At 39.4% G+C, this 19,246-nt stretch overlaps 2 protein-coding genes across 3 annotated transcripts in view; both read right to left on the bottom strand.

Moving 5' to 3' along the window:
• The window catches only part of LOC116250160 (28 kDa ribonucleoprotein, chloroplastic-like), a 45,214-nt gene extending 40,337 nt beyond the window's left edge, over nucleotides 1-4,877 (bottom strand). Inside the window, exons 1-4 of one of the 2 annotated variants that reach the window (XM_031623612.2) lie at nucleotides 4,236-4,870; nucleotides 3,942-4,043; nucleotides 1,172-1,456; nucleotides 665-1,084 (exon numbers count right to left, since the gene is read on the bottom strand). In XM_031623612.2, the coding sequence (XP_031479472.1) occupies nucleotides 1,019-1,084; nucleotides 1,172-1,456; nucleotides 3,942-4,043; nucleotides 4,236-4,760 (978 nt within the window). In that variant the 5' untranslated portion in view covers nucleotides 4,761-4,870 and the 3' untranslated portion in view covers nucleotides 665-1,018. Of the gene's footprint in view, nucleotides 1-664; nucleotides 1,085-1,171; nucleotides 1,457-3,941; nucleotides 4,044-4,235 lie in introns of those variants that run through there. The other variant, XM_050076628.1, reaches the window with a different exon arrangement.
• Nucleotides 4,878-6,614: 1,737 nt separating this feature from the next.
• LOC116250161 (28 kDa ribonucleoprotein, chloroplastic-like) lies at nucleotides 6,615-11,320 on the bottom strand. Its single transcript, XM_031623613.2, has 4 exons — nucleotides 10,722-11,320; nucleotides 10,435-10,536; nucleotides 7,120-7,401; nucleotides 6,615-7,024 (listed from the first exon to the last, which is right to left on the bottom strand). The coding sequence occupies exons 1-4, from the start codon at nucleotides 11,220-11,222 to the stop codon at nucleotides 6,959-6,961; spliced, it is 951 nt and encodes a 316-aa protein (XP_031479473.1). The 5' UTR covers nucleotides 11,223-11,320; the 3' UTR covers nucleotides 6,615-6,958.
• Between the last annotated feature and the right edge of the window lie 7,926 nt (nucleotides 11,321-19,246).

Below are 19,246 nucleotides of genomic sequence, written 5' to 3'. Positions count from 1 at the left end.
CCATCAATGTCCTTACAAGGCCAAAGTTGAGCGGATTTCCTAGTGAGAAAAATGGATCTTGGGTCATTCGCTAACGGCTGGGCTTGTCGTTTTTTGTCAGGCACATTTTAGAACTCTGGGCAAAAGAAATCTCGTAAGGTAGGAGGAGGATAAACAACTATGAGGCCTTTAGGTCACACCATCAATTTTCTTGTGGAAGAACTCACATGTCGAACATAACCAATAAGAAGAATATCAAGATCATGACAGAAACGATCACTCCCACCTAAGCCTGAAAAACTGTAATTTGCTGAATCCAGAACGCGGCCACAATAAAGTAGTTGTAATAAGCACATAAATCGGCAACTTCCATCCGTTTGAGGACCAAGGCAACTGAGAGAAACTAATGCTAGCTGATTCAATAGTTCACAACCACCACAAAACATAATAAGCGCAAAAGAACAAATAAAATGAAACGATATAGAAGATGAAACCGTCAAGTTCCAACACTTCCGCAGTTCATGGCATTAGGAAACAATATTTGCCGTGTGAGGAATTTCATATACTTAATCCCCACGCGAGTCCAAATATAATTCACATTTCCCATTACAATTGAATTGTTAAGGGTCACGACTACCAAGTTTATGATTCATAAGAACACCTGCTGGAAGGGCAGACAACGAACTATAGAAGAAAAGTGACAGTGCTCTCCCGTAGTTGAATGTTTTGCTACCAACTTTGTTTTTGCTTACAGATGCATGTCATGGAAAAGGAACCCCTTCATCACCTGACATTCACTTCTAGCAACATAATCGTAAAGCAGAAAACAAATCTAGGTGAAAAAAATAAAAGCTGGACCTTCCTCTTTAAGTAGTACATCCCTGGTCTGAACTCAACCATATTAAATTAAAGTAGTGAAAACTCAACCGAAAGACCGTGAAAGAGAAAAAAGAGAGACCATGCAATAATAATGAACACCTATTTGCTGGATGAAGGCTACATCAATTTCCAAAAAAAAAAAGAACCAAGTTCTAGGTGATCAGAAGGAGCTTCTCCTTGACCTATCTTCAGCCACATTCACTCTGAGGGCCCTCCCATCCACAATCTGCATGCAGTAAGTAGGAAGTCAGGAAACAGATGGAGATTCAAAGTTATAGTTGCTAATTTTCTTACATGCAACAAGTGTACTTACTTGTCCATCTAGAGCGGCAATGGCATCATCAAGTTCGCTCTTTGACGACATTGTAACAAATCCAAATCCACGTGACCGTCCACTTTCTCTGTCACAAACAACCCTGGCATTCACAACCTTCCCATGTTCACTAAAGACCTGCTCCAGTCGTGCATCATCTACTTGCCATGGCAGGTTCCCAACATATATTCTAAATGAGGGCTCAAATTCTCGAGGAGGAGGACGCTCAGCCCTGGATCCTCTGGGAGATGCCTTGTTAACTGTCAAGAACCTCCCACTGAGCTCCTGTTGCAATGCAGCGTTAAGTCTCAGTTAGCAATTAGAACATAATACAATCCTAAAACTACACCCTTTAAACTATTGCATAAAGCAAATTAGTTCTTGGTGATGAGGGAAAGCAATGAAGAGTGCAAAGCATGACCATGAATCCTTTTTCTCCTAAAACGGTTGTACGAATCAAGTGGCACGAAAAAGGATCGGGTTAGTGGGAATCAGGACACCACATGCTTTGATATGCAAGGATCTTGGGACAAAAGAACATGGATGCAGAATTGCCTTTGAAGCTAAAAGAAAGCTATAAAATGACACCTAGAGAAAAACCTGGACCTAAATTTCATAATCTCAAAAGCAGAACCCCATAAACCATGTTCTTCATGGGAGGTAACAGCTTTCAAGACATACCTGAATATAATATGGAGGCTCAGCAATCAAAGTTAACATGTCATGGAACCATGGGTCAAAATACTATTAAAATCATCACAGCTAGTATGTTGACCAACACAGACATGTCCCCGGCAGGTTGATAGACAAATATCAGTATACAATAGTCCTACTCAACATACTGAAGTGCAGTTGCATGCTTTTCCCACAAGATGGCATTCAAGACGATGAACACAGAATTGCAAAAAGTAAAAAATCATATCTAATATCATGAAATATTGAGAATATATATAGTCTCAAAATGCTTAGAAATCTCAGACTTTCCATGTAACATCTTAAAATCCTAACTTTTCCAGAAATTTGTAAATACCCATAGCATTTTCTTTAAAAAGGATGCTGACTGATGACATTTTTTCTTCTGCTTCAATTTCACTTTTCAATGCACCCAAGGTTTTCCCATAGGATATTCTTTCTCCACTCTCCGTGGGCATTGGTATTATTCTATGCCACCTATACCAGTATAAGATTAGTTTTAGGCGTGGAATACAATGTACAAAAGTACATGATAGGCATCAGAAGGTTATCCAATCATGCCAATGCAAGTGTGAAGTGTGTGGGAGTGCAGATAGCTATTCTATGAAAGACAGAAAGCATCAGCTCTAGACATCGAATACAATGTGCAAGTCATGCCAATATGAGTGTGAATGATGTGGACATGCACACACAGAGCATCAGCGCTAGACAAAGAAAATGTGCCAATCATGCTAATGCAAGTGTAGATGATGCAGACAGCAATTTTACACAGACCATACACACATGCAGAACGAGATAGAGAGATAGAAAAGGCAAAAACTAATTGCATCCATCATGTAGTAGCACAAATAATCTAACAAGAACACATCTAAATATAATGCTTATTTTAAGTTCCAGCTAACATCGTTCAGCCTATTTAATTTTCAAATTCCACAGAAGCCTATTTAATTTTCAAATTCCACAGAAGAAACAAATGCCAGGATCACATTCACCGTCTGAGGGTCAGAGAATCCATGTTATGTTAATGCAAAGACCAATAGTGCACAACTTCCATTCAGACGGGAAAAAGAAATACATTACAGATAGCACAAGAAATTTTGCAGCAAAAAGCAGGAACAAGATGAAGGAACAAAGGACACTGATATCTTTCCAACAACTTAATATTTGGCAACAGTTAATCAGTTTATGGTGCATATATTCTATAAAATGTTAACCAAGAATCACCATGAACTCAATTTACCATATATTATGAACAATAATATAGAATGAAAATTATCACAAGCCAAATCAATAGCAAAAGTCCCAGTTCCTAGCATACAAAAAAAAGGGGAGGTGGGGGGTTGAAGAGCTGTGGAAATACAAGTAAAAAGAAGAAAACACTATTTGGACTTTGTGTACTTAAGTATGCGGAACAATGAGAACCTGGGAATCATTACAACTACGCTTACGCACTCATGCTAGTGTAATGCTTCTTCCATACTGCAGAAATATGGAGAGTTTGCAAATAGAAAACGTATTTTTTCCACAACTAGGAAACAGCAAACCATGGATACTTCGTATACTGCTTTTCTCCTATGATGTCTTTCTTGAACCGTATATTATTAGTAATAATAATATTTATTTATAATGTTTTAAAACTTTGAAGAAACACCAACTCCCAAATCAGAAAAATCCACAGCACAAAGAACATCAGAACGTCTTCAATAAACTTATAGTCCACCAATTTAAACCTTTAAACCTTTTTGATGTGAAAAACCAATACCTGGGCACGTTCATTTAAATAACCAAGAGAAGGAAAAAAGATAACTAATATAAAGCATGTCTCTCATGTTATTGAACCGAAAAAATATAACTGTGAAAGTGAAGTTTGCAGACAAAACCTGCACAAATCTCAACTTAACTTGCATAATAATAAAATAGCTCTAGTAGAACAGAACACGTAGTAGAATTTCCGTCCCATGAAATACATTCAGCTATTCACGGCATTACATCAAGAACCATCGGAAGCAAACTTCTAAGGACCTCAAATTAAAAACATATAGCCGTACTTAAAGGTGAAAACGAGCTACAGACTTACATAACGATGAAACATTTCCACCGCTTTCTCTGCTTCTTCAACCGTACTCATCGTAACGAACCCAAAACCGCGACTCTGATCAGTCTCTCTATTGTAAATTACCTACAAAATGCAGCAAAAGACGACAATAAGCACACACCGCAAATTTTCAAAAAGACAGAACCAGCACAACCATTTTTTCTAGTTCTCTGCTCTTCTTTACCACAAGATAACAACAGCAACAACACAGTAAGCCATAATTCACCAAGGATATCAAGCACCCATGAAAAAACATAGACATTCTTAAGTACTCACCTCTGCAACTTCCACAATCCCAGCCTTCTCGAACACCTGCGCTAGCCTCTCGCTGTCTATATCATAAGGCAGGTTCCCAACGAAGAGTTTCGCCTCTTCTGGAGGCTCCTGGTACTGGTCCTCCAAGTACCCACCCTCCTCACCCGACTCACCAACCTCCTCTCCTTCGAAATCTCCACCCTCTGCTCCGCTCTCGCCCTCCCAATCCGACACCGTCGCCTCCGTCTCCATTCCTTCCTCTCCCCACTGGAACTCTCCCTCCTCACCCGGGGCAGCCTCCTCCTCCTCCGCGGCCACAACCTCCTGCTGCTGAGCCCAGTCGGAGGCACTAGCTACGAACCCGACCCCATAGTGATTCCTCTTGAGAGAAAGGGAAGGTGTGTGGAGGTTGAGGGAGGTGAAGCGGAGGGAGGAGGCCAAAGGGCGAAGTCGGTGGCTGAGTTTCTTGGTAGTGACGATGGTGGGGAGAGATGTAAGGGAGGCATCGGCGACGGAGAGGGACTGGAAGACTGAAGTTGCGGACATGGTGGTCGAGGGGGGGGAGAAAGAAGATTGGGTGGAAGAAGGGAGGATGGAGGAGGGAAGAGACTAGAGAGGAAGAGACACAGAGAGGTTTTGGAGCAGGGGAAGAGGAGAGGCAACGAAGAGGATAAGGGTCGTAATGAGACAAAGGACGCCTGGGAGAATGGTCCGACTTGATCCGACCCGGTCCACATCCCTTCAGTCCCCCCTCGTGGGATGGCCATGGCCTCTAAAAGTTTGTGCGTGGTTTCTTTGCTGAGAAATTTATTTAAAAAAAAAAAAGAGCGAAAATGCAATTATTTTTCAATGTTCTGAAAAAATGCAGCATATTTTTACAATGAAAAGTTACCAATATCTTTCTCATAATGTTAATATATGTTCGTAGTTGAAGACTGTCCTTCTCTGAGGTTTGATTAGCTTGATGAATCAGTAATATATACTTTCAATCATTTAGACCTTAGGCTATCACTAAATTTAGTTAATGATGTGAAAATGCCCAAGGAACTGATCGCATGTTAGTTAGTGGATGTTGATCCATTTAATTACATTCGTTAAGTATAACAAGTTTTTTGGGTATATCAAAATCAATTAGAAATTTGCGTATATTTAATTAAGTGCATGTTTCATTCTACATGACAGGGAAAATAATAATTCTTTTAAAAGTGGCAGAATTAGATCCACGAACCTTCATAATTGACTATCCAAAAATTTTAATTGTGTTCTTTAATAATATCAAAAATTAGGAATGCTTTGTTGATGCTAAAATTTTATCATATGCGTCACTCCTGATTTTATTATTTCTTTCAAACTTAGAAAAAAAAAAACATCTATCACCAAGTCCCTTCCAAAGCAAACGTAGAAGGAAACCAGATGATAATGGCCTGAAATAGATGGAAATCAACAGTAGGTTTAATATTCTGAAGGGTAAGATCGGCTCTCAGTCATATATGGTACCAAAAGCTAGAGTTTCAACTCTTAGATGAATGGTAGGATGAAATACTTCTACTCACTGAGAAAATCATCGATCCATGACAGATGGATATCGAAATTATAACACACATTTAATGGGGAAAAGAGGCTGAAGCCAGGGCCCTTGCAAAGATCTACAGCCAGAGCCCTTGCGGACATCCACAACCCGAGCTTTTGCAGCTGAGTTTTGCTTCAGACGACTTGAAAGGCATCAATAGACAGGAAACACAAACAGAAGACGTTGGTAGCTGTGAATCTGTGCAAGGCGGTAATTCAGCCAACGTCAGGTAGAGAAACACGTTCTGCAGCCAATGCCAATCTTCTTTCAGACAGATTTTGATCAAGAGAGACTCAATATGAGGGTGTGATCAAACTTTGGTGCAAGGTTGCCATCAGTGGCTAAGAATTTTCTATTGGAGACTAAATTATTTTTTCAAATTATTTTACTGGAGGCTGAAATATATTTTCTAAAATCTTTGAAGGGGCCTAAGCAATTTTTTTGGGTAAAATTATAAGGTAGTTTCATTTTTTTCTCAAAATCAGGAGGGGAGGGGGCAGCATCCGCCGACACAGATTGTCGTATTTATATATGGACACCTCTATAATTTTTCATTATTTATAAACAAGTAGCACTTACAGTTTAAAATTTAAGATTTTAGTGCTCCTTAACAAGAAATTTTTGACACTGCGACTGGATCTTGTACCATTTGCTTTGTTTCATGAGTGGAAGACAGTGGAAGACAGGGAAGTGGACAAGAATGATCAAGTCTGAACCCTTATAATAGATGATCCCAGCGATACTTAAGTTGTCCTTACAATTGAATTCTTAGCAGCGCAACTACGAAGTTTATGAATCATTGGGGCCACAGGAAGAGCAGACAAACAAACTATTAAAAATACACATTCGGAGTAATCGCCTGTCATAGTTGAATGTTTTGTTACCAACTCTGTTTCTTCTCACTGATGCATCTTATGAAAAAAAAATGTCACTCCATATCTACTTAGAGAAATACAACTGCAAAGTTGACATCAAATCTAGGTGAAGAAAAAAAAGGACTTCCCTCTTTAAGTTGTACATCCCTGGACCAACTCAATCATATCGAGAACAAAGAACAAAAACTGAATCGAAAGATGGCCAAGACAAAAACAAGAGAAACCACTATAATAATGAACACCTATTCCGTGGATGAAGGTTACAACAACTTCCGAAATAAGAACTGAGCTCTTGGTAATCAGAAGGAGCTCCGTCTTGGCCTTTCTTCAGCCACATTCACTCTAAGGGCCCTGCCATCCACAATCTGCATTCAATAAAAAGGAAGTCAGGAAACAGATGGAGATGCACAGCAGCACAGGTATATTTGCTAATCTTCATACACGCAACCCATATACTTACTTGTCCATCTAGAGCTGCAACTGCATCATCAAGTTCACTCTTTGATGACATTGTCACAAATCCAAATCCACGTGACCGTCCACTTTCCCTGTCACAAATGACCCTGGCATCCACAACCTTCCCATGTTCACTGAAGACTTGTTCTAGTCGTGCATCGTCGACTTGCCATGGCAGGTTTCCAACATAGATCCTAGACGAAGGTTCAAACTGACGAGGAGCACGCTCAACCTTGGATCCTTTGAGTGATGCCTTGTTAACTGTCAAGAACCTCCCATTCAGGTCCTGTTCCAATGCAGGATTAAGTCTCAGTCAGCAATTAAAACATAAATGAATGTAAAATTGAACTGTCTTAAATGCCTTCAGTTTTGTAAAGAAAATGTGTTCTTGGTGCTAAGGGAAAATGACCCAAAAGCATGACCACCAACTTTTTTCTCCTTAAGCAGATAAAACAGCTTTAAGAATCAAGTACAGTGAAGAGGATTAGGGTCTTCAGCATTGGGACACCATATGCTTAATCAATTAGGATGGAGGACAAGCGAGTGGAATCCCCTAGAAGACTAACAGGAAGCTATAATATGACACCTAGGAAAAACATGGACTAAAATTTCATAATCTTGAAAGCAGAAACCGATATGCTATGTTGCTCATGAAACTTAACAAGTTCGAAGATATATCTGAACAGGCAAGTAGAAGTTAACATGTACGGACCTATGAGTGAAAATGCTAGAAACATCATCAGAGTGAGCTATATTGACTGGCAGACGTGTCCTGTCAGTATGGCAACTTGATGGATAAATCAAGTACATAAAAATCCAGTTCCAAATTCTATAGTCCTGTCACGTGTTTTCCTTAAGATGGTATCTGAGACACTTAACAAGCAACTACAAAAAATTATGTCTGACCCTTTATTTTTTATTGCCATAAGAAAACAATATCATCGCTTATTAAAGAATCTCTGTAGCATTAAAATGCTTAGAAATTTGAGACTTTCTTTGTAATCTCTTGTAATTTCAGATATTCGTAAAAATTTTATAGATTCTCATGACATTTTGAAAACAAAGATGCTGAACATTGACATTTTTATTTTTTCTGGTTTCCATTTCACCTACCAAAGTACCAAAGGTTTTTCGGAAGTAAATTTGTTCTTTCTCCACTCACCTTGGAAGTTGGTGTTATTCATATGTTACCTATACTGATCTAAGCATCAGTTCAAGACATGGAGCACAATGTGCCAGACCATCGGAAGGTTAGGCCAATCATGTCACGCAAGTGTGGAGGGGGCGCACAGCAATTTCAGAGAGAGAGAGAGAGAGAGAGGATGCACAATAATTTCTAGAGGGTCACGGAATCAACCAAAAGTGCTACACATCCATCCATGTTATACAAATGCAAGGAAGAATAGAGACAACTTGCATTCAAAAATAAAAAAGAAAAACGTCATGAATAGCATAAGATATCTTGCAACAAAACAGCAGCAATATGAGGACACGTGCATATCTTCAACCACCGAATACAGCTATTTTATCAACAGTAAACCTATTAATAGTGCATATATGCCATAAATATTAACCAAGAAGCACCATGGGTCCAAGTCAGAATCTCAAGCTTTTAGCAGTCTCACTCGGCAAAATTTTATGTGAAAATAAAATAAATGAGAAACTAATAAGGAGACTAAAATAGATAAAAAGATAAAAATTCTTTTTAAATTACAAAAAAAAGTGATTGTACATCATTTAGTTTAAGTTTTAATTTGGATGACCATGATATTAACATAAGAAAAACATACAACAAAAAGACATGAAAAAATGCAATAAATTTACTTTTCACTTTTTTAGAAAAATGTGATTTTATTTTTTCTGATTTTTGATACACATAGTGATAATTTTTTAAAATATCATGATATTTTAAAAGATGTCATGATAATTTTCACAATAAAATTTTTACCCATGGATTACTAAAAGTAATACATGATGAAAATTATAATAAACCATATCAAAATGAAAGCATTCACTTCCTGACCAATAAACTAAGAGGGGGAAGGGCATTTTACTAGCTCAAGAAATGAAGGAAATGCAGAATACAAGTAAAAAAGAAGAAAAATACCTATTTGGTCCATATGCACTTTCAAGGACACAAAAAGAAAAGGAAAAGGGCATTGCCTTAATATACTTGACTAAAGGAATTGTAGATTGAAATGCCGATGGTGGCTTTCAAACAGCAATAGAGCATTTCATTAACGTTGTGAAAATTTTTGAAGAGTCACAAGGGAGCTAGGATCCAGTCTTTTAATTTTTCCTCACTAAAGAAGGGATGAATCCAAAACCAACAGATTACGAACCAAGGACCAACAAAGTTTCATAGGCCACAAACTAAGTATCAAAGATTCAAAACCGATCTTCACATGAAGTTTGAAATAGCAATAACGTAGCACTTTAAAAGAACTATGCCAAATGACAACATGGATCAACTTAACATTTTGGTACCAGTACAAGAATTGGAAGAGACCAAATTTCCACAACGCATGCTAAGTTTACTAAGTCGACACTTGGGCAAATAAAAAAATCGGTATACATTTGAAGATGGAGAAAGATGAAAGCCTGTGAATTATTGTCACAATAATGCTTGTAATTGTACATTCGTACTAGCACAATGCTCTATACTGCACAAATATGGAGTTTTGCACATAAAAAACATATTCTTTCTCACAACTGGGAAACGGCAAAACTGGATGCATCATGTACCGTTCCTTCCATCGATGTTTTTTTCTTTTTCCTCTTGAGCGTATGCTATTGCTAATAATATTACTTCTTTGAGATGTTCTAAAACTTATAAAAAGCACCCACTTCCAATCAGAAAAATCTACAGGAGAAAGAACATCAGAATATCGGATATCATAAACTTATAGTGCAGCACTTTAAACTCCCAGGATGTCAGAAAACCAATAAGTGCCTGCATGTTCATTCAGAAAACCAGGAAAAGTAAAAAGATAACTACTATAAAGCATGTCTTATTGTATTGAACCAAAAAACCTAACTGCGAGGGTAGAATATTACGTTTCTTAAGCTATTGAACCAAAAACATCTAACTGCGAACTTGAATATTACAGAAAAACATGCATAAATCTCGACTAAACTTGCATACGAGTAAAATAGGTATAGTAGAAGTGTAGAACAGAACACGCAGTAGAATTTCCGCTCCATGAAAGGCATTCAATTATGCATGACATTACCTCAAAAACCATAGGAAACAAGCTTTTAGCGACAAACTAAAAATCATATAACTGTAGTTACAAGTGGGAACGAGCAGTAGACTTACATAACGGTGAAACATTTCCACCGCTTTCTCGGCTTCTTCAACAGTACTCATCGTAACGAACCCAAAACCGCGACTCTGATCTGTCTGTCTGTTGTAAATTACCTACAGAATGCAGCAAAAGATGACAATAAGCGCAACATTTCGGTACGTAAGAGCCAAAAAATCTTTAAAAGGAAAAAACCAACAGAACATTTTTTCCATATCTCTGTTCCCATATTTAGCACAAGACAACAGTAACCACAAAGTACGCCATAATATACAAAGGAAGTCAAGCATTCACCACTCACTTCTGCAACTTCCACAATCCCAGCCTTCTCGAACACCTGAGCTAGCCTCTCGCTGTCTACATCATAAGGCAGGTTCCCTACGAAGAGTTTCGCCTCTTCTGGAGGCTCCTGGTACTGCTCCTCGTCGTACCCACCCTCCTCACCCGATTCACCAGCCTCCTCTCCTTCGAAATCTCCGCCCTCTTCTCCGCTCTCGCCCTCCCAATCCGACACCCTCGCCTGTGTCTCCATTCCTCCCTCTCCCCACTGGAACTCTCCCTCCTCACCCTGGGCTGCCTCCTGCTCCTGAGCCCAGTCGGAGATCCTAGCGACAAACCCGACTCCATAATTCTTCCTCTTGAGGCAGAGGGAAGGGATGTGGAGATTGAGGGAGGTGAAGCGGAGGGAGGAGGCCAAAGGGCGAAGTGGGTGGCCGAGTTTCTTGGCAGTAAAGATGGTAGGGAGAGATGTAAGGGAGGCGTCGACGACGGAGAGAGACTGGAAGACGGAAGTGGCCGACATGGCGGCGAGGTGGTGGTCGGTGGCGGAGTGGAAAGAAGATTGGGTAGAGGAAGGAAGGGTGGAGGAGGGAAGAGAAGGGGATAGTTTTGAGGGAGAAAGTGGGAGGGAGAGAGAAGAAGAAGCTTGGGGAAGGATGAGCAAAGGACCGGTCCTACTTGATCCGACCCGATCCAATTTTATTTTTGCATTTTTATTAATTTTTTGAAAAATACTAAAACTTTGTGAATGACTATAAATATAAAGTACGAATTCAAAAATAAGCCTCGATAAATAGCTCTAAGTATATTCAAAGAATAAATATCCTTCTCATGTCTATTTGAAAGCGTAAAAATAATAATGTTTCAAACAGCAGACAGATCTTATGAGTTTATTTAGTTGACCATGCAAATGCTCAATCCAGTTTAAAACGGTATCTAAAAAATATGTTCTTTGGTATTACTATGTGAAATTCATCACTTGTTAAATCAAGTATAGTTCTATCAAAAGTGGTAGCTCGTAAATAAACATTTAAAGAAAGTATCAAATTAAGTTTTTATCACATAAAATGTCTTTTCCTAAGAACGTATGAATAAATTAACTAACATAATTGATGAGAAATGAAATTTCTATCAATGGTAAGTGTTAGATGCTTCAAGAAGCCGAATATTAAAAGTAAGTTCTTGAAATGTCTTTCTTTTCTTCTGCTGGCAATATTTTTTAATTTCATGGGAACGATGGAAGGCTTACAGTTAATCATGCGGCCGCTTTCGACAATGTCCTTGTCATATTTTATCGAGCAAAAGAATTGCTAAAAGAACAGAATTGGACTTTAATTCCTAAAAATTAATAAAGCCATGCGATTAATAAATTTTTCATGAAGAAGATCGTACCAGTGAGGATAATATTCTCGACATATATGCATATATAATAAGTAGTTAACAAGTTGATTTTTTTGTATGTATGTCTATACCATGAGTCGACCCAACTCGAGCTCACTCAGTTAAAGCTCGCGCTTAATTGAAAACTCAAGCTTCTAAATGAGCCAAGTTCGAGTTACATAAATGCAACTTAATCAAACTCAAGTAAGTTTGTTTAATCTAAGTTGTCTTTTTTTTTTTTGGTAATTAACAAACTTAAAATGAGGAAAGGGATCATGTCAAGCAGAGAGTTGGTAAACTTGCTTAAACGAGTCGAGTTCGAGCCCTGACACATAGCTGATCTTGTACAACTCGACTCGAACTCGAGCCGAGCAAGTTTGAGCCAAGCACATATGTGTCAGTCTCATGTAAAGCCCAATTGGTGTGGTAGGTAAAAATAGATTACTCATGCAAAAGCCATAGCCATGAATGAATCCTTTCTTCAATCAATTTCAAGCCATAAAGTATTTTTACAAAGTTTAATTTACAAATACAGGAAGCAAAGGAAACCCAAACCCAAAGGAAATGAGGAGGGAAACGAGAGTAAAAGAAAGGGAATGAAAAAGATAATTATAAGGTTTGTTTGTATAGAAAAGAAATAAGAACTCTTTTCCTTTTCATCCTTATTTATTCCTCTAGTTTTGGAGAGATTCAATTTACATTGAGTTATCTTTTTATTTTCTCTACTCTTCTTTCCTTTCTTTTGCAATCAAACATGTTTTCTTATTTTTATTTCATTCTTTTTTTTTTATAACCAACCAAACACAAGATGGACTATATTTTCTTCCTTTTCTTTTCTTTTCCCTCCATCCAAACAGGCCCTAACGCACGGGTTCCTCCTCCCTGGGATATGCAATACCCAACAGTTAAAAGCGCTCTTCACTAAGTCTAGGTCCTTTGAGTTAGTCCGAAATTATTTATCTAAAAAATTATTTTCTTTGAATATGTACCTAACAATATCTCATTCATAAACTCTTTACATCAGTATAGAAAATTGTCCCCTTCCCCATATTTTATCATATCTTCTTCCTTTCCCATCTAGAGAGTTCATATTAAAGAGGATGAACGGCACAGAGTTCCTTATCAATCGTGTTTGCACTTGCCCAGGTCGCTTTCACCAAATCCGCATTAGAAAATATCTTGGGACTGTATCAATAAGTTGGTAGATAGCAGACCATTTGGATAATGGATAAAAACCTGGCATCTTAAACTCATGTTAAAAATGTTTTAAACGAAATGTGAACCTCCTAATGTGTTTATAAATACTGATTTAATATAACTCATACTTTAGTTCCATTCATTTTTGTAAAAATATTTGATGTTTATACTATCAAAATTTTGATGTCATATGAGCCATCCAATTTTTTACTAATAAAAAAAATATTTCTTTTTAAGTAAGAAAACGACTAGCTTAGTATATACTTCTCATCAAATCACTCTTAAGCTCATATCTTAGATTGTAAAAAAGATATTTTAATAATTTGAGGACAGTTTGGATTATGACATGGGTTCCTCTCCTCCATTCTAATCCAAGGGCATCTTCCCCACTTAACTCCACAAGAAATTAGTCCCAAGTACTTTGAAATCTAAAACAGTGTTCATCTCTAAGAAGCATGCTTGGCTTTTCATATCTAACGAATTTTCATGAGTAAAAATACAGCTGAGAGAGGGCAAAACAGTTATTTTTACATAGGAACATCCACGGGTTGAGTCCCAAGCGGATGTACTTTTTACCATATTGACTTTATCAAATATTCACATATTTGGATTCAAATGCGAATAAAGAAAAACCTATACGATATCTGAATTCGAATTCACAATCCAAATCTGATTTTTAAATTTACATTTGAATCTGATGAATCTGACTTTTAAATAGTATCTGAAGAGCAGTAGTGGATGGATGTTAGATACATGATATTTGTTTAAAACTAAATCTAGATCAGAATTCAAGTTAAAACCTGATCGGATATTTATGAGGCTATTTGTAGGGCTGCACAACGAGCCGATCCGACACGGGCTCGACTCGAACTTGCTTAAAAAAACTCGATTCATGCTCGACTCATATATAAACGAGTCGAGTTTGAGCTTATAAAGATACTCGAAATGATAAACGAGTCAAGTTCAAGTTTCAGGAACTCGACTCGTTTATACTCGACTCTGACTTGCAAACTAGTATTCTATATAATACTGCCAAAACCGATTCACCGGTTTAACTTTTAGGGTAAAAAAAATTTTCACAAGTTGCACGAATTAAATGTTTACATGAGTTAAAGCGAGTTACATGGTTAATGCATACACGAGTTAATGCTTACATGAGTTAACGACAAACGAGTTAACGTGTAAACGAGTTAAATGGGTTAAACGAGTCGAGTTCGAGTTTGTTTCTTTCAGCCGAGTCAAGCTCGAGCTCAACTCGGCTGGTGTGCAACCTAGCCTATTTGGCAGCAAAGACACTTCGTGACTGTCCCATGAATTTGCCCAAAAACTTGGAGTAGGTTCATTGGACACTAAAACTATTGTTCCATGAACTTGCTTCATATTTAGGGTAGATTTATGTAACAGTTATAAGGTGTTTTTGCTGTCAAACTACCTCTAAAGGGTGCTTGTTTATATTGAAGTTCCAAGGTGATTTGAGATTCCTGAAGATCTAAGACATGAGGAATGAGGTAGCAGACCTCAAAGTGAGGTTTTGGCCGCATAGAGAATCGGAAATCCTCATTTTCATATATCTGATGTACATCGTAAATATGAGAGTTTCCTAACAGCCTTTCTACACCATGGGTAAAATCTTTTTTTCAGACAGCTCTTAGATTTCATCAATGAAACTGCTTTTTACTGATGGTTTTATATCTTACCGTCGGTAAAGTTCTGTCTTTTTGTAGTGTATAGATATGAAATATAGTGTCTCTTTATTCTATGGGACCAACATAAAAAGGGACTTCAGGTCAGCCTAAGATTTGAGATCCAAGGCTAGCAAACACACTCTCATTTAAATTTGAATACAAATCCAAACTTTCTTAAATTCAAATCTGATCCAATTTCTCAGTCAGAAGTTCATTGTTTTTTTCAATATCTGATGTTTTTGAAGCAATTCAATCGGATATCCAATCCGAATAATATATAGGATATACTGATGTCCTAGTTCGCTCACCATTTATGGGACCATGATTTTGGATTTTATCTACACTACTCGTAAATTATATATGGTCGACTAACAGTGGATATGTCTCCTTACTGTCTGTGATTTGAAACTGTGACTCTGATATGTGGGCTTGATTCGCTTAACTATTTTATTACAAATTGCATAAATTTGGAGATTGTACAAAGTTCATATGGTCGAAGGCATTCCGGGGGCGTTTGATGCAATGGAAATCAAGAATTGGAGACATTTTGCTGGAAATAAGTTTCCTAGAAAAAAGGAATTGGAAAAAAGTTTCTACTTCCCATTTGGATGTGTGTTTGATGACTAACCTGAAGTCCCTTTTTATGTTGGTCCCATAGAATAAAGAGACACTATATTTCATATCTATACACTACAAAAAGACAGAACTTTACTGACGGTAAGATATAAAACCATCAGTAAAAAGCAATTTCATTGATGAAGTCCAAGAGCTGTCTGAAAAAAAGATTTTACCCACGGTGTAGAAAGGCCGTCAGGAAACTCTCATACTTACGATGTACATCGGATATATGAAAATGAGGATTTCCGATTCTCTATGCGGCCAAAACCTCACTTTGAGGTCTGCTACCTCATTCCTCATGTCTTAGATCTTCAGGAATCTCAAATCACCTTGGAACTTCAATATAAACAAGCACCCTTTAGAGGTAGTTTGACAGCAAAAACACCTTATAACTGTTACATAAATCTACCCTAAATATGAAGCAAGTTCATGGAACAATAGTTTTAGTGTCCAATGAACCTACTCCAAGTTTTTGGGCAAATTCATGGGACAGTCACGAAGTGTCTTTGCTGCCAAATAGGCTAGGTTGCACACCAGTCGAGTCGAGCTCGAGCTTGACTCGGCTGAAAGAAACAAACTCGAACTCGACTTGTTTAACCCATTTAACTCGTTTACGCGTAAATTCGTTTGTCGTTAACTCATGTAAGCATTAACTTGTGTATGCATTAACCATGTAACTCGTTTTAACTCATGTAAACATGTAAACAATCATGTTTCTGGTTAAGATGAAGAAGGACGGAAGAAGGGTGATCGGTGAATTGTCGCAAAACTTTCTCTCTCCCCTCACCGGCTAAGATGTGAAGGGGTTGCTGCCTCTCTCAATTTGCCGCCGTCATAAGTGAGAGCTCTCTCCCTCTTTCTCAAGATTGAGCGCCGCCGGCTCTTCTCTCTACCCATCCGGCAGCCCTCGCCCCTCTTTCTTTCTCTGTCGCTGCCCTGTGTGTGCTGCAAACGGGGCCCAGACGTTCGGCGGTGGGCTCTGGTTATCCGCCGGGAAGCTTTGGTCATCCACGGGTGAGTTTTTACTCTATCGCTCTTTCCTCTTTCCTTTCCTTTTGTCCTCTTCCCCTCTTCTCCTTCCCTCCTCGCCGTGCCCTCCTCCCCTTCTTCCCCTCTTCTCCTTCCCTCTTCGCCGTGCCCTCCTCCCCTTCTTCCCCTCTTCCCCTCTTCTCCTTCCCTCCTCGCCGTGCCCTCCTCCCCTTCTTCCCCTCTTCTCCTTCCCTCCTCGCCGTGCCCTCCTCCCCTTCTTCCCCTCTTCTCCTTCCCTCCTCGCCGTGCCCTCTTCCCCTCTTCTCCTTCCCTCCTAGCCGTGCCCTCTTCTCCTTCCCTCCTTCCCTTGTTCCTCCTTCCTCCTTCCTTCCTCCTTCCTTCCTCCTCCCTTCTTCTCCTTCCCTTCTTCCCTTCTTCTTCCTCCCTTCTTCTTCCTTCCCTTCCCTTCCTCCTCCCTTCTTCTCCTTCCCTTCTTCTTCCTTCCCTTCCTTCCTTCCTCCAACGGTAAAAAAAAAGTTTCCAGAAAAATTTTTTCACCCCTCTGGCTGGAAAAAAATTTCTGGAAATTTTTTTTGGTTTCCACCTCCAACGGTAAAAAAAAATATCTCCCCGTTTGATGAAATCAGAAAATTTTCAAATATTTGAAATTTTTCTCCTCTGCTATAGGAGATTTCCGGCGTATCAAACACTCCCTTGCTTCCCGTGCCATGCCATTGTTAAGGAAAAGGCCTTGATCCATGAACTTCTAGGTTCATAATTTGAGAAGGTTTTGGATTAAGTCATCAAGTCCCGGGCATGTTTTCAATCCTTAGTTGGGCAATTTGTATTAAATAGACCTGGGCACCGGGCCGGGCCGCCACCGGGTACCCGGTACCCAGCCCAGTCCGGGCCTGGGTCCGGGTTATTAGTTCAGCCCGTTGGGACCCGTTCGGCCCGTTATGAAGTATCCATAAAAAATTTTCAAACTAAAAACATTCAACGCATCACACATTTGTTAGGGTTTCGTTTGGTTGGAAAGAGAGAGAGTCAAGCCACCGTCGCTGCACCGCCGCTGGTCCACCACAGCCACCATCGACCTTCGGTCCGCCACCCAGTTTCTTCTCCGACAAGGGGTTGGTCTGCTTCTTTTGTTTCTCCGGAACCAGGAACGACCAGAGCGACCAACGCCTGCGCGACGGATCCGATGCCACCACCGGCGGCCTGATGCTTCAGCAGGTCCAGGGATGAAGAGAAAGAGGAGGAGGAGGAGGAGGTGGAGGGAATCTCGGACGAAGTGGCGGAGGAGGAGGAGCATTTGCAAGGGCGGACGGCGGCGCATTCGGGGCAGAGTAGCCTGAGGCGGTGGCTCAGGCAAAAGGGGCAGACGCCCATCAACGTCTAGAACGGATGCTTCCAGCATCTCTCCTCGAAGGGCTCCAGCTTTTCGTCGCCTGAAAATAGCAGCAGCAGCAGTCTTTTCCGGCCACCAGGAAGCCTAGCCGGATTTTCTCGTCGGCTTCACCGCTTGCTACTTTCGGGAGTTTTAGTTTGATTGCAGATGGGTCAGGCCGGGCCTCGGGCTGGGAAGGCGAGGCCCGGTACCCGGCCCGGCCCGTTAATAAACGGGCCGGTCAGATCCGGCCCGTTTTTTTAACGATGAATCCAAACCGGCGGCCCGGCCCGATGCCTAGACCTAGTATTAAACAAGAAAAAAATGAACCTTGAGGGGTTAGTGCATTGGGTGGAAAAATGGTCCACTTTAAAGGGGTTGGAGGTTCAAATCTTGTGGTTGGTGTCATGACTCAATGTTCGTCCTTTGTATCGTAATGGGTTCTGACGCAAGTTCTGTGAATTTTGAGGGTGATGAGCAAAAGGGGAAAAAGGAGGGTACCAACATACAAATTGAAACGTAGTAAAGACGTCATCCGCATGCACCAAAAAACAAACCTGATACCCGCATACCTATCTACCATCTAGCCATCTGTCCATTCAGCCTCTCACAATGCAAAGCTGGTTATATGTCCCACTGATGCACGAGTTAGTATGGTTGTTGATAAAAGTACCTCTAGTTCACCTAAAAAAGACAAGTTTCTGGTAAGATAGAAATGAAAATAAAAAAGTGAAATAACTACAAAAGACATGTTTTTCTAAATTACAAAAAGCATCCCCTTTCTTTTACTGTGTTCGTAAGCTTGTGCAGTGCAACAGCGTCAGAATGGCCTGATACATCCATCGGGATGTATGCTGCAGACAAAGACACATATATATATTCAAATGGTTAAACATTTAAAAACTGTTGCTAAAAATACCATAAACTGTAAAAGTATCATAAATCATTGTTATAGTAGGTGCTTTTTTGGCGGTTTTAAAAGATTTTATTATCCGGCAATATTAAGCAGCTGGCTGAATTCAATATCTCTATACATGTATTTTTATGTTTACATAGAGACACATATATACATACCCTCACTTTCTTACACGCACGTAGCTAAACTAAAACATTCAAACACGAGCATGTTTAATATCGTGGCTTTGAACTTTAACTGAAAAATTGACAGTGGATTGTACGCACATTTCTTACCACAAGAACCGAGTCGAATGCTGTTATGGTACCAAAATTGCTTGACAATAGTAATAGGGGAAGACAGATCTTGGGGGAACATGAAAGGGATCGGATGTTTGCAAATATTTTGAATGG

The sequence above is a fragment of the Nymphaea colorata genome, chromosome 3 (assembly GCF_008831285.2).
Source record: "Nymphaea colorata isolate Beijing-Zhang1983 chromosome 3, ASM883128v2, whole genome shotgun sequence".
Classification (NCBI taxonomy): Eukaryota; Viridiplantae; Streptophyta; class Magnoliopsida; order Nymphaeales; family Nymphaeaceae; genus Nymphaea; species Nymphaea colorata.
Note: the sequence above shows the minus strand (reverse complement) of the source record. Positions and strands in the feature narration are given on the sequence as shown.